Raw genomic sequence first — 16,233 nt, forward strand, 5'->3', positions numbered from 1 at the left:
CTCTATCCACGCTTTAAGTCAAACGTCAAAAACCACTTACTTCCAGTATCTAGTATCTAGAATCTAGAATGTCGTCAGCTCTAGGAAAAGAGTAGTTGCTTTTCTTGGTGACGATGAAATTTGTCGAACTGGATATTGAGCCATCCTTCTTTCTGACGAGGACGATCTGACGATGGCAAGTTCTTACTGAAGGCTTGATAACATTACTCTCTTGCATGTCCTTTAGTTTCGTTACCTCTTCCTGTTTAGCAATAACTCCGATGTTAGTCTCTGAAGACACAGACTTTGAAGCACGGAGTGCATGATAGAAGCACTTCGCCTTTCCTGATGACTTTTGTTATCACGTACTTTTTTAACTCTCAGCGGGATGCCTATTTTTACTTCCTCCCTAGGAAACGCAACTCGCGACTAAAGTTGGCGATTTACGAGGTCTTGGAGAAATTGTGTGGCTAGCGCATGCGCAGAAAGGGAAGAACTATCGTGATGATATGTCTTGTTGGATGTAATTCAACATGAGCTTGGATGTAGTTCAACATGAGCATTTGCGAGCGCTTGGATGAAATCCCTTCTTCCTTCCGTTAAGGAATTCCGTTAATTACCCTCCGTTATTCCGAAACCCGGGCGATGAGCAAAAGTGAGGTTTGGGTTCTAGACGCTTGTGTCTGGGACTGTAGGACCAAGAGTCTCAATCTCTTGTTTCTGAGAGATCTGCGGCATCATGCTTTTAGTTTCTTTCTAGAACTGACTAACTTGATTTATAAATTTGCGGCTTAATTAGATATTAAAGAGAGTGAAAGAGAACTGGAAATAATCGACGACTTATTTTAGATGCTGAGTTTTAATCTTTTGGCAATACTATTTACGACTGCTATTGATTACTATGTTTGAACTGGATTTTGCGAAAATTTAATCGTGTAGTAACTGTTTTATGTAATATTTCGAGCCTAAAAATGACAGATAAAAGTCGAAACTTTCGTTCCGCATATTATGACAAAGTTGGATTCCGTGGTGTAGAAGAGAAAAAATCGTTAGAAATTTTAATAAACGAAAAACCTATGGATAAAGCTAAACTATCAAAATTTTGTTTGAGGTTTACCCTACCTTCAATATATCGAGAATACGTATGGAAAATCCTTCTAGGTTTGTATACTGACCGGTAATGAATTTAACTCCAGTTTTCTATTCTCGATGTGAAAAACTTATCTTTTATGCACATAAAACATGATTCAAATTTAGGAAAGATAATTTTGAATAATGTTTCTTTCAGGAAAAGAAAAAAAAAAACTTAAGAAATTCTTCTTTCTTACACATGCCCACATATTTTAAAATACTTTATAGCGAAAATATAATTTATAAGGAGAAATTTATTTTCTGCGTAGTAATCCATAAAGTGCTGTAAATCTAATTGAAATTCTATAGAAATCGGAACGTTAAGTTACAAGCTATTACTGTTAAAGATAGGAGAGGTGATGATGCAGGTTTACTGTAATCTATTTATGCCACATTTATTTGACTATGAGATGAAATTTGGGCACAGCTTTAGTATTAGTCCTTTTTGACGAGAAATTTGTTTGGCGACATTTTGGAGCGATAAATGAAAAATTATGATAACCTTGGTAACCCTAAATACTGAGCTTCAAACATGCCGCCATTTCTGTCCACGTAACTTTAACGAATTTGATAGGTATCAGAGCTTTGATGGCAGGAGGGATAAATTGTGTGTTTTTCTTAAAGTTACTTTTGTGTTAGGAAAGCACAAAATTTAAAATATTTTTTAAAAAGCCAAATTTTTGATAGTTAAAACTGGACTTTTAATATTACATCACATGAGTCTTGACATTTTTTCATATGTCAACTCTGCATATTATTATAAACTCCAACCCCCCAAGGAAAAAAAAAAAAAAAAACATTTTCAGTAGCATGAGGTAAACTCTTGGTGTTTCCTTTGCTAAGGAGATCAAAATTACCATGGTCTAAAAATACTTATTTACCTCATATTAGAACTATAGGGATGTGTAATTGCATGAATTCATAGGTTCAAATCAGGACCAAAATCAGGTTTCATTATTGCTTTTATAACATTTTCATAATTTGTCTGACTATAAAAAATATAATGTTGCTTAGATTATGGAATATATTGCTTATAATTTAGAGTTCTCAAATTTTGTAAATCTTACAACCTAACAGCTGTATGTGAATAACCTTCACTGAGTATTATTACTTTTATTAATAGTATGTTGACATAGCAGTCGACTTTTTATTTTAAATTTAAAGAAAATTTTCTACATTACTTAAACATTTTATCTAACAGAAATCTGAATTTTTTGTAATAAAAACTATAATAAGAGTACAATTTATATATAAAAATTTGACTACATGGCAAGCACTTAGATACTGATTTCAATGTCTTTAAATGTTATTATCATAAAGTTTAGATATATTCTTATTAAGTTAAGATATACTTTTATTCTATTATAAAGTTTAGATGTACAGAACAGAAGGCACACTTTGTGCTTACGACTCAGTCAACCACTTGTGGCAAGATAACTTATGATAACAATTAAGTTCAAATGTAAAATTTAAATTCAAATAAATTTGTAGCCCAAAGGCTGCACAAATCAATTTAATGCAAAGTTGGTTAAAAACTTAACTGGCATGGAATTCAGCTATCAGCAATTATAATGCAAGGCTGAAGACTACAAATCTTTTCTTATCTAGCAACCTATTAATGTGGCCTCAAAAGGCAAAACACGGTTTGTTTTACAAAATAAAAACTTCATTTGGATTCTGGTGAGAAAACGGATGGAGGAAATCGACAGTAAAGATCCCAAGCATAAAATAACTCTGGTTACAAAATAAAGGAACGTTACAATATACTATGTTCCCTGATTAATTATTCAGTACATGAAATAGTGTAATGCATTTTTGTTTGCATCACATACAAATTATTTATTTTATTTAAATGCTTTCCAAAACTGACAGGATTTTGCAAACATATTGACCATATTTTTCGACCTATAGATGCAACACTTCTTCTCTTCAGAAGTAAGATTTAGAATTAAGAAATAAGAAGAATTATGAATAGAAAATAAATACATATGCTGGCTAGCAGAAGAAGGATGCCTACATAAAGTACTTTTTAAGAGAAACTGGCTCAGATTCACATTACATCTACGGGAAACTACTAAAACTCCCACATAGCCAGCCTGAGCTACCACTGTTCAGTGGCTATCACTCCACCACTAGTGGAATCCAATGACTGTTCGAATTTTCACAGAAATCATCATTTACGATGATTGTTGTATTATTACCATTGGTACAAAATTTACTCATTATGATAATTTAATTTTAGCTTTTAAATTATAATCATAAATTACTTGTAATAAATTGAGGGATTAAAAAATACACACTTCTTAATATTTTTACCACTTACAATATTTAATCATAAAAAATATTTCTAACACTGGTACAAAACTTGCCCATTATAATTGAATTTGATTTCCTTCACTTTGAAATATTTTTTTTATTTTCTTTTAATAACAGAATCTAAGAAACTAAAGTAACATATACTAGTTTGAAAAACAGAATCTAAGAAACTAAAGTAACATATACTAGTTTGAAAAACAGAATCTAAGAAACTAAAGTAACATATACTAGTTTGAAAAACAGAATCTAAGAAACTAAAGTAACGTATACTAGTTTATACTAGTTTGAAATGCATTTATTAACCTTTTGTAAATTTCATTATTCATAAACATAAAAATTAACCTTTTGTAAATTTAAAATATTAACTAAGTACTAATATAATAAAATACAAATATGAACTAACTACTTAAAATATTAATGTTTAATACATTATATTTCGTAATTAAAAATATTAACATTTTGTAAATTTCATTACTCATAACATAATAATTGTTATAAATTCATTTACAGTAGTGTTTCAAGAATTTATCATAGCAGTACTAGAAATATTGAAAATTAGAGAAAGACTGTTTATTCTGATTAAGAGCTTATTTTTTAGGATTGTTATTTAGTCTAGATCGGGTTTTGTTGACAATCCGCCATTTTTTTTCGATCTTAAAAACTGGGTCTACCTTGGCGACTGAAGTTTGTCACCAAATAAAATATCGCCATAAGGACCAATACTAAAGCTGTTCCGAAATTTGTTTCTCAAATTTTTAATCCAAACATTCTAGGGTTTAATTCTCATATTTACAAAAAGTGCTAGAATTGCTGATGTTTTTAAATTGTATAGTACATGGAGTAATTCCTCATATATGATTACTACCTTAAAAATTCTTTAAGTAATATGTTGTGTATGTGTACATGTAAATACTATTATTAAAGTATTGCAATTTACATATTTTGTTTCAAGAGGATGCTGTTTTTCAGAATTACTATAAGTACTTAAATTATGTTTAAGTTTATATGCTAAAACCATAAATAATAAAGTAGTATTTGTTCAAGTGGAAAAAAACATCTTCAAAATTAAATCACGAAAAAAAATATCTTCAAAATTAAATCATTCAGAAGTTTGGAAAAAACAGTTGTCTTAAAGAGGTCATCTTATATTTTGTTGAATTTGGGAAAGTTCTATTTATAATTAAGAATAGTGTGAATTAAGTATGGAACAGTACAAGAATTATATCTTTTTAGAAAAATGAATTGGTAAAAATTGGAGCTTTTTTTTTTTTTTTTTTTTTTTTTTTTAAACAACGAGTTCTTTTTTTTATGGAACCATGTTAAATCTTTTGTCTGCTCATCAGAGTTATATTCTTTAGATCAGACTTCAAGTCAAGATCTCCTTAATAACTAAGGTTTATATTTAACAATTTATTAAACTAATTGGGACAATATATCATGGAAAATGGTAATTATATGGAATTGGATTAAAATTATAGAAATATTGAGTACATCTAAAATTATTATTATTTAAAATTCTGTGAGAACTTTGTACATATTCTTCCTCATTAAAGTAGCTACCATGCTTAATCACGAAAACTGGGAAACTTGATTCTAATATCTGAAATGTGCAAATTTCAAATATCGCCGGAGATTTATGCAGTGAACACTTTAATTAAATTTCCCTAATAGTTTGTTCTCTTGTATGACTTATGGTTAATATTTAAGGCATAGTTTTAGCACATGCAGTTCTTTATTACTTTTTTTAATATATGAACAGAAGAGATTAAAAAATGAAATTAAGTATTTTTTTAACCATTATGTAATTAATCTCTTATTTCTAAAGTCTGACAATATTTATTAAACATTGCTATTTTTCATGGATTTGATTGTCAACAGCTGATTTAGCTAAGTGCCTTAGATTTTAATTTTTTTGCCCGTACAATAAGTTGATTAACAATATATCCAAAGTCCAGACCACTGGATCACCATCAATCTTATTCTTTTGGGAAAGTTTTTTGTATACTTTACGTTTGTGCATTTGATATTTCTTAATAAAATATGTACCTGGGTACTGAAGAAACGTATTCATAGCCTCTATAGCCATTTAACTCCATAGACTTTTTGTTTAGCTTGTATCTCAAATCGAAATATCGTCGACTTTACAGTTACTAAATAACTTATATTCGAGACCTAAAAACCTAGCGAATCATTATTTATGACAGCTTGAGAATTGATTCTTGCAGTGATGCCTAAGCAATTTTTTTTTTTAAATATTAGTAATTGAATGCCAGACAGCATGGTAACCTTTTATGTTCACATTATACTTGCCAGTGATTACAGACTTCAGCTAATTCCGCTGTGAATTGTTGATTGTGTTGACAAGATGAAATTTGAGAGAAATTTCTATCCATATGCAAAAAGTAGATTGGCTAATCTTTGGAATATGGTAACAGGCAGTTTGGCGACATTTTGGTAGGCGATAAAGGTTACTACCTATTCGGCAATAACGTGAGAAGTACCCAGTTTCAATTACACATTATTTTGTGTGAGAGAAATGAGAGATCATGTGATGTTTATGGACAAATCACAGTTCTTTAATCGGAAAAGGGGGGGGAATTTGGAAAAATATCTGCAGTACTTTATAGCATTTTGTATTTAGCTTCATTGTGTGATGTGTGAAACAGTGTTGCTTAATTTTTGGATTCCATGGCCCTATCTAAAGTGAATTCGAAATTTTTATTGCGTTTATCTGATAATCCAAAAGAATTGCTTGAATGGTGTACGAGTGTAGGATTAATTGCGGATAAGTATGAGTGTTCAACATGTGGGAATGAAATGAGATTGTGTGAAAGGAAGGATATTACAGATAAGTTTGAATTTCAGATTTAGAAATTAGCAGTAGTACTGCAGCCAATTGAACTTAGTTAGTATTTTTAATCATTTGAGGATATTATTTTTATGCATTGTTCTAAATATAAGGAATAAATAAATTAATATGGTATTATTGGAAAATTGTTATTAGCAATGAATTAGTTTAAAGTAATTAAGATTTTAAGCTAATTTTTATTAATTTAATGTATGTGTTTATTTATATTTTAAGTAGTGTTTTTTAATTTAATTATATTTTAATTAAATGATAGTGATTTTGTGAATTATATGTTTGTAGCATTTTGGAATACGTTTCAGTAGAAGTAAACATGCATGGAAATAATTTAAATACAGTGGTACTTTGGTAGACGGTTGCACGGATTTTTGGCGATTTACGTTGGCGCAATTGTTGGCGCGATTTTTACAATCGTCAGCCATCTTGAAAAACGCTGTTTTTATGCATAGTAAAGTATTCGAAACTTTAAAAAAAAATAAATATAGTTAAAAGTAATGGATTAATTTTTTGTTGAAAATGGCGTTTTTCAAGATGTCATTCAAGTGTAAATAAATGTATTTACTATGAGTATAAAATACTAAAGTAAGGCTATTATTACTTTCATATAGCAAAAAAGAGAATAAAAACACCGCTATAAAAACATTGTGCCAATGTTTAATTAGATTAAAATATTACTGAAATTGAATATTGAGTTAAAAACCATCCTACCAATATTTAAAAGAATTAGAATATTATTAAATTCAAATACTTTAAAATGCGTTATATAAAATATAATTAACATTAAAACATATGTGACAATAATTATCTCAGCAATTTTTGAAAACAGTGTATTAATTTTTTCAACAAAAATTGAAGTATACAATTATAAAATAAAAGAAAAATATGTACTTGCATTTTTTTGAGTAATTTAACCTCTTGTTTATTGATAAGTACCACAAAAAAAATCAAAATCATAATTGAATCGGCTCTTTCAACCATCTTCATCTGTTATCCACATATCTCACACATCATTGAAGAAGCAATTAGCGAGGTTTCCTCAAAATTTAAAATAAATTTCCTCTGACGCTATTAACAATTTATAAATAAATCTTTGATTAGGAAAGACAGGTTGGCCAAAATAAGGTCTCAAAGGGCAATTTTTTTATTCCAGTACCAATAATTCTTGGTAATTACCAATAACAACATTCATCTTCGAAACGGAGATATTCATTCCATTTGAAATCTGAGGAATTCGAAGAGATGACTAATAAAATTTTAAAATGGCGCAGTAATGCACAAATATTCAGTAACCAATCAGGGAGCTGATTACATCACACATAGAATTAAAATTATTTAAATAATCATTCATAATAAAATCATTTTTAAAACAAATGCAAAATTAAATTGTATTTTAATATTTCACAGCCATAAATAATGTTTAAAACATTAGATTAAATTTATAGATATTAATAAAACCAATTACTTTTAAAGTAAGGTGACGTCATTGATTACATCATCCACAACATAAATTTATATAAAATATTATAAACAACAAAATTTTTATTTCAAATAAAAATGTAAAATTAAATTGATTTTTCAATATTTAGAAGCCATAAATAATATTTAAAACACGAAAGTTATGCATAATAAAACGCATTATTTTTTTAATAAAATGACAACAAAGTATCGGTTACCATAAATAACTTATCCAGCAATGGGTTTACCATAACTTGTATTACTCACCAAAAGAAAAATCGCCAAAATCCGTGCAACCATCTACCAAAGTAGCACCTTAAATACAGTCAAAAGCCATTAATTCGGACACCCATAACCCGGAATGATCTATAATCCGGACCTCAAAGCTACAAACGCATGCGTCGAGTTGACGCATAGGCATTTACGTGTGCGCATAAGACCTTTGTGGCTGCGAATGTGCGTGTGCGTATGCGCATAAAACGTTTACGCATGCGCGTTTAATGTATAACGGATGGTATAAGCTAAGCTAAAATTATCTAATTCAGTTAATGTTGCAGATTGCGTTGTTCTTTAATCTTCGAATTGGATCCGGCTTATTATTTTTTGCAGACTGTTAGAGCAATTTTATAAAAGTAAGCTTGAACTTTCGAGTATGTCAAATAGAATTTCCGATATATATTTCCTAATATGTAAAGGATCTACAAAGCCAAAGTATGTTTCGAAGTCCATTAAACAAAAAGTGAAATTGCTGCAAAAAATGGATAAAGGCATGAAGAAAGTGACAGAGTGATTTGCTTCTCTTACCATTCCGAAATCTGTTTATCAATTTCACGCTGCTCTGCTCTCTAATGTAATTTAATGTTTTATTATATGTATGTGTGCTGATGTAATTTCTCAATGTATTTAATTAGGATGATATTTAAACCTAAAGTGGTAGTGTAAAAAAGGTTAGCTTTAAATATGTTCTTGGCCCATAGATGGCGCCACTGTTTTTTATTCTTCTATAACTGTGCACTCCAATAAAACTTCACTTGTGTTCCAAACTCCCAACAGGTATGTTGTGTATTATTTATTCTCATACATGCAAGTAACCACTCTCTGCTATACAGTCAAAAGTCGTTAATTCGGACACCCATAATCCGGACCTCAAAGCTAAAATCTTTCTGCGCATGCGCCGCATTGACGCATGCGCATAGGCGTTTTACTCGTGCGTGCAAGACATTTACGACTGCGCGTATGCGTCTGTGCAAGTGCAGAATACGTTTTCGCGTGCACGTTTAACATATAACGGACGGTATAAGCTAAAATTATCTAATTATCTATTTCAGTTAATGTTAATGATTGCGTTGTTCCTTAATCTTCGAATTGGATCCCGCTTATTATTTTTTGCAGACTGTTAGAGCAATTTTATAAAAGTAAGCTTGAACTTTCGATTATATCAAATAGAATTTTCGATACATATTTGCTAATGTGTAAATTATCTAAAGCGAAAGTATGTTTCGAAATCCGAAATCTATTCATCAATTTCACGCTGCTCGGTGAGGGGAACGCCGCGGCGCACTATGAATCGGAAGTTGATCTGTCAGCACTATCCTTATCTTCAGGGCAGATGTTTTTATTTTATTTGGCTTATAATTCCTTACTAAATATAGTATTTCATCTCGATGTACTCCGTCTTTGATATGATTTAAAACAAGTCCCTCGTCATTATAATTCGCTGCCGATAGTAAAGAAAATGACACAGAGGTTACTGAAAACTAAAAAATTTCGATTGACAAATTAGTCGGTATTCTCAAGACAGCAATTATAGGACTTGAACAGCAGAACTTTGTAACTAAACAGGAAATTATGTCTGTTTAATAGAATTAAAGAGAAAGTATTATCACATGAAACGAAGCAACTTAAACAACTTACATTGAAAGAAATGTTTAGTAAAGTAAACAAATAAATATTAAGCTTTTTCTTTTTGTAAATTTTGATACCTTTTGGATCATAATTGTTCTTTATTTCATAAATTATGGTTTAACATTTTTAATTTTGTAATTTCTGCATGCCATCCTACCAGATTTAAACTGATGATCTATAATCCGGAAACGCTGAAGTCCCGACGAGTCCGCATTAACGACTTTTGACTGTATTTGACACTAAGTATTTGCAACCATTTTAAATGCTTGCGTTATAAATTCGCAGGTGACGTTTATAATAGATAATTTAGAGGGAAAAGTTTTTGGATATTTTATTTATTTTATACGTGCAAATGTTCATCTTTGGAAAGGGTATATACTTTTTCACGATCAGGTAATTTCATATATGTCCTATTTAATGACTTTAAAGATTCACAAAATTTTCCTGCATTTTTCGGGCAAATTTTTCTAATTTATGAGAAAAAAGCAGTGTACATGGATAAAGTCAAGAGTGTGCACAATGCCATTTTTGTGCAATTCTGGGATGTTTTTTTAAGTGAAAATAGGTCGATGGTTACCGTGTATGTGCCATTCTTAAAAACGCGGCAAGGAGTTTGCGATTCTGCACTTTCTTTCAATTTTGCAGTTAATATTCGTCAGGATTAAGCACTTTTGTTCCATAAAATTTCTAGCATAAGCGTAATTCGGCTAGCAGATTGTTGGAAAAAATGTTGAGTAAATAAAAAAAAAAGAAATCTGTCTTTACTTCATGAAGACAAAATGGCGCGGGAAAAAAAAAGTAGGAGGATGCTGTAGCAGGGTTGGTTGCCAAGTTACCAGTAGGTTTTGTAAATGATATTCATAAGCCGAAAGAGTACATTTAGTGTTGTTTGAATCAAGAGTACCTACACTCATGTCCATAAATTAAGGAAAATGCAAAATTAGGCAAAGGAAGAGTTAGAACCAAAACAAATTTGACTTATTTGTAAAGCTTATTTATTAAATAAAAGGTAAAGAGCAAAAAAAGATGCTATATGTTTGATATTATTAAAAAAATTAGCTATTTTTTCTCCTTGGAGCAAATTACAAAAAAAAAAAAAAAAAAAAAAAAAAAAAAAAAAAAAAAACAATATTACATGGTTGGTATGATTGTTAATACAGTCCCGTACAACGCCTAGGCATGCTGAGTATCAAATTATCGATCTGATCTTAGGAGATATTACACCACTTAAAAAGCAATGCTCTCCGAAGTTCCGGTAGACCAGTAGGAGGAGGTTGACGGGCTGCAACTCATCGGCCAAGCATGTCCCACACGTGCTCTACTGGATTCAAGTCCCGTGAGAATGCTGGCCAGTCCATACGGGTGATATCCTCCGATTGAAGGCATTCGCTTGCGATGTTTGCACGGTGAGGACGGGCATTGTCATCTATAAACACAAATTGTGCGCCCATGGCGCCCCGAAACAAACATACATGTTGTTCCAGAATGACATCCTGATAAATTTGGCTTCTCATGGTTCCAATTTCAACATGCAGGTCTCTGAAACCCAGAATAATTCCACCCCAAACGAGCACTCCTGCACCTCCGTAATGGTTTCGTTCAATGATGTTTCCTTGGTGGTAACGGGTACCTGGAGCTCTCCATATGAAAGTCCGGCGAGAATCAGACTGCAAGCTAAACCTGGACTCGTTGAAAAACATCACACAAGCCCACTGTTGAGGTGTCCACAATGCATGCTCTCTACTCCAGGCTTACCGCAGGCGACAGTGAGTTACAGTAAGTGGAATGCATCTGATAGGTCTACGAGTATATAGACCAATCTGCCCTAAGCATCTGTACACGGTCTGCCTTGAAATTGTCATACCAGTAGCTGAAGAGAGCTGACGAGACAGGTCTGAGGCTGTGTTCCGCCTGTTTCTTTTGGCAGTAGCTGCCAAATACCGGTCCTCATTCGGCATTGTGACTCTGGGGCGACCTGTGCTGTAACGTCTACTCACATTACCATCATCTTGGAATCGTTGCCAAAGCCTGGAGATGACACTCTGGGCAATTCCAAGTTCGTCTGATACTTCCAGTTGGGTATGCCCACATTCCAAACGGCCAATAATTATACCACATAAAAAATCACCCAACTACGTCCTTTGTGTTATAACTATTCGGTTATTGCACTGATATGCTTATAAAGCGCCTGCGAACAATTTTACTTCTTTGCCTGTATTCCTTATATATCACTCTCTTACACTCTCATCATTGTAACGTACCATCGGTGTCATCTGGTTACTTCCTGAAATTTGCATATGATTCTTGAAGATGTGTGTAGTGATTTTACAGGTGATATATTTATTTTAGAGTTCGATTTCTGCATGACTCCGAAATATCCTTAATTTATGGACATGAGTGTAATTTGTTATTTGAATGAGCCTGTGATCCGTTCCAGAGCTGGTGTGACTGCAATGAGCGGGGGAATTTAGGGAAGGCAAACATTTTAGAATTGAAAGGAGCACTGAGCAATAAAATTAAGGAATGGTAAAATTTTAGAATTTAGGGAGGTGCTTGACAGAAGAATTTTGGACCAGAAGCTGCACTGGGTTGCAAAATGCTGGTTATGCTGGCCCTGGATAAACTTGATGTAGGAATTTATTTATTCTAGACTTGAATTAGCCTTAAGCTTGGGCAGGAAATAAGTATAATGAACAGATAAACTAATATAATTCAGTCTTAACTTCGTCAGCATGCGATAGAAGCAAGACAAAATTTACTTTGTAACTAGACAAGAAATTATGTCCTTGACTGGAATTCACCAAAATGAAGCAACTTAAACAGCTGACAATGAAAGAAATGTATAATATAGCAAAGAAATAAATATTGAGCTCTATTTCATAAATTTTGATTCCCTTAAGGTCATAAATGCTTCATCATTTCATATTTTTAATTTTATAATTTCTACATGTCTTACTGGTTAAAAATCCAAAATCTCTAATTGCCTGACGAGTCCAGATTTTTGGACCTTTTTACTGTAGTACACTCAAACGTCTTTAGTCCAGACTCGTTGGGACTTCGGCGATTCCGGATTATGTTCTAAAGGGTATCAAAATTTACAAAAAAAAAAAAAAAAAGCTTAATATTTATTTGTTTACTTTATTAAACATTTCTTTCAATGCGTGCATGTGTAAAACATACATTACGCATAGTCGAAATTAGAAAATTGCGACCAGAAAACTATTTGATGTGCATTCGTGATATTTATAATGAGGAGAGGAATTTGATTTAAATCATATCAAAGATGGAGTACATCGAGATGAAATACTACATTTAGTAAGGAATTATAAGCCGAATAAAATAAAAGCATCTGCCCTGAAGATGAGAATAGTGCTGACAGATCAACTTCCAGTTCATTGCGTGCAGCGACGTTTCCCGCCCCCCAGAAAGTTTGTAGCTTTGAGGTCCGGATTATAGATTATTCTGGATTATGGACGTCCTGATTAAAGACTTTTGACTATATATGATTATGAGCCACTTTAGGTAATTCCCATAAATATCATCATTTTTGTATGGTTGTGCTGTTAAACTGCAAATCATCACCAGACGTTATTGCTGTTTCAGAAGAATCACTAAAAATTGATTCAAAAGTTTCTACTCATGTTTAAAATTTTACAGTTTTGCTTTTTTGATTGATAACGAGAGCAGTTTTAATGGATAAGTGCAATTTAATTTCCATATTAGTGCAGCAATTTTTTAATCAAAGATAGTAAAAATGGACTCATTGAACATGTAAAATTTTCTAGCTAGTGATCTTTCTTTTTTTAATATGAAAATATAACATTTCTTACGTTGTCTGTTTGGTGTTCTAACTAAGGCTTCATACTTTTTCATGATGCAGAATTCTTTTCCAGCCATTAATATGGCAGAATTTGTTACCTGATTTATCAGGAGTAATTTTCATCTGATTGATATTTAAATGCAAATTTAATCTCCTGTGAAGATTTTCATCATGATTTATTTTACAGTTTTTTTTTTTTTTTTTTTTTTTTTGTATTTGTGTGGTTGTATGAAGCACTGATTTTTACAGATTAAAAAGATGAATGAGAGCAGAATTTTAACAATTCTGAAAATAGTTGAAACATTTATTTATATATTTTTGTAAGTGGATATAAAAAATGCATTTCCAACAAATAATAATTTTACATAATTGACTACCGAGTGGTACATATTTGTGTGGTACAGAAAACTAAAATGCGTATTGCAGCAGATATTACTGATAATACAAAAAACTTTATAATATATGCGCCGGTGGGGAAAATTAAAGAAACGACTATAACAATTCATATAACCTGATTGATTTTGCAGCTAAGAGCATAGAATGGTACTTAGATATTAGCAAACCATCTTTATGCAGTTTGGCAATTTTTTTACAAAAGAGAAAGGTGATTCAGTGAACTTTCAGGTTGCAACATACAGTGGATATGGTTACCTAAAGAACTGTTGTACTCATGGTATCCAGAGTTTGGTGACTTCTGAAAATAGTAAAAGTTTACATTTGGGTGCCTCTTGGTTTTTCGGTGATTCTTTCTTGATGCCAAGATATATATACGAGTTATATATACAAATATCGCCAAGATATATACAGTACAAAGTCCATAATACGGACTCATCGGGACTTTGGCGATTCCGGATTAGGGGTTTTTCTGGATTATAGATCATCAATTTAAATCTGGTAAGATGGCATGCAGAAATTATACAGTTAAAAATATGAAACCGTAATTTATGAAATAAAGAGCAATTGTGATCTAAAGGGTATCAAAATTTACACACACAAAAATAAAAAAAAAAACCTTAATATTTATCTGTTTAATTTAGTAAACATTTCTTTCAATGTAAGTTGTGTTTAAGTTGCTTCGTTGTTTCTGCTAATACTTTCTCTTTAATTCTATAAACAGACGTAATTTCTTGTTCAGCTACAAAGTTCCACTGTTCAAGTCCTGTAATTGCTGTGTTGAGAATGCCGACTAACTTGTCAATAAAAATTTTTGGTACTATTCGGTTTCGAGGGCCGTAAAAAATCGCCAAACTATTGTTGATGCCAATGCTGCCAAAAATAATTGCGGCAAGAAAGGAAGTATAATAGTAAATAACTATCTATGATTGATGTTTTAATTTAGATGAAAGGTTAATTTCATTTAATACACTCTTATTATTATTATTTATATGAAAAAGGCTAAACATGACTGAATGGAAGCATAAGAATAAATAACTATTTCAGATCATTATTATAATTTATATAAAAATTGCTAAATATAACTGAATGGATGCCTGCATCGCTATTTCGCTACCGACTTATTGCTAAAGCATAATTTCATCTCGTTGGTAGTTCAAACATAATTTTCTATAATGAATGATGCCTTTTCTTTGAAAATATTCAGAATCGGAATTCAGAAGTGCAGAATCGCTCACTTATTTGTTTTTATTGTTATTTTACAAGGGTAAAAATAATTCAATTTTTGCCAATTTTATTTTACTTTTTAAATGAAAATAGGTCGATGTGTACATAGATAAAGTCAAGGGGGTGTGCAGTGCCATTTTTGTGCAATTCTGGGATTTTTTTTTAACTGAAAATAGGTTGATGTGCACATGGATACCGAGTATGTGCAATTCTTAAAAACGCGTCAAGCAGTGGTTGATTCTGCACTTTACCCAAAATTCTATTGCCGACTTTTCGTCATGGGCAATTCCCAAATTGTTAAATCCATAGGATATCAAAAAAGGATTTAAAATCAAAAAAGGATTTAAGAATTAAACTAGTATGTCAGTGGCGTCTTAAGAAATATAAAACTATATAAACTTACGCAATCTGAAGTCAATGCGTTTGCTAGATTTGGCGCGCTGTTAAATGGGCGCGTTTGCTAGATTTGGCGCTTTTGCGCGTACATTTTTGCTGCAGTTTTTTACGGCCCTCAAAACCAAATAGTACCAAATTTTTTCATTTTCAGTAACGCTCTCTGTTACTTTCTTCACTATCGGAAGCGCGCATGGGTAGCGGACTTGTGCATCGAACACGCATGCATAAGTTTGTGGCTTTGAGGTCGGGATTATAGATCATTCCAGATAATGGACGTCCGAATTACGGACTTTGTACTGTATACAAATATCTTATCATATATGACTTTGCACAGCCCATATCTGTTTTCGCTTGGAAAAACGTCAGTGAATTGCACATGCTGTTGTTTTTTATGTACACAGTAATTTGCTGTAGTTCTAAAATATGAGAATTGTACAAATTCAGAAACAGTGCATAAATTTCAATCCATAAAGTTTGATCATTCATCTTCAGTGAATGCAGACTTTTGTGTTTCCTACTGTTAGGCTAAACATCATATTCTAAAGAAATGCAACACTTTCATTTTCATCAGCTGACAAACTGAACAGTCCCATTATTATTCATTACAAGAAAAAAATGTATTCTGCATCAGAATTATGTAAATGCAGTCAAAAGTCATTAATCCGGACTCGTCGGGACTTCGGCGATTCCGGATTATCGGTTTTTCCGGATTATAGATCATCAGTTTAAATCTGGTAAGATGGTA

At 31.8% G+C, this 16,233-nt stretch overlaps 1 protein-coding gene across 4 annotated transcripts in view; it reads left to right on the top strand.

Annotated features, from left to right (window-relative positions):
* The first annotated feature begins 519 nt into the window (after positions 1-519).
* The window catches only part of TBC1d7 (TBC1 domain family member 7), a 60,104-nt gene continuing 44,390 nt past the window's right edge, over positions 520-16,233 (top strand). For 3 of the 4 annotated variants that reach the window (XR_015042302.1, XR_015042298.1, XM_085821195.1), the window contains exon 1: positions 520-1,140. Coding sequence is in view for 2 of the 4 variants with exons in the window: in XM_085821195.1 (XP_085677321.1) it covers positions 951-1,140 (190 nt within the window). In the remaining 2 variants the exon portion in view is untranslated. The remainder of the gene's footprint in view (positions 1,141-16,233) is intronic. The other variant, XM_085821187.1, reaches the window with a different exon arrangement.

The sequence above is a fragment of the Stegodyphus dumicola genome, chromosome 1 (assembly GCF_044657685.1).
Source record: "Stegodyphus dumicola isolate Sdum_Otavi_A_Nest chromosome 1, ASM4465768v1".
Lineage (NCBI taxonomy): Eukaryota > Metazoa > Arthropoda > Arachnida > Araneae > Eresidae > Stegodyphus > Stegodyphus dumicola.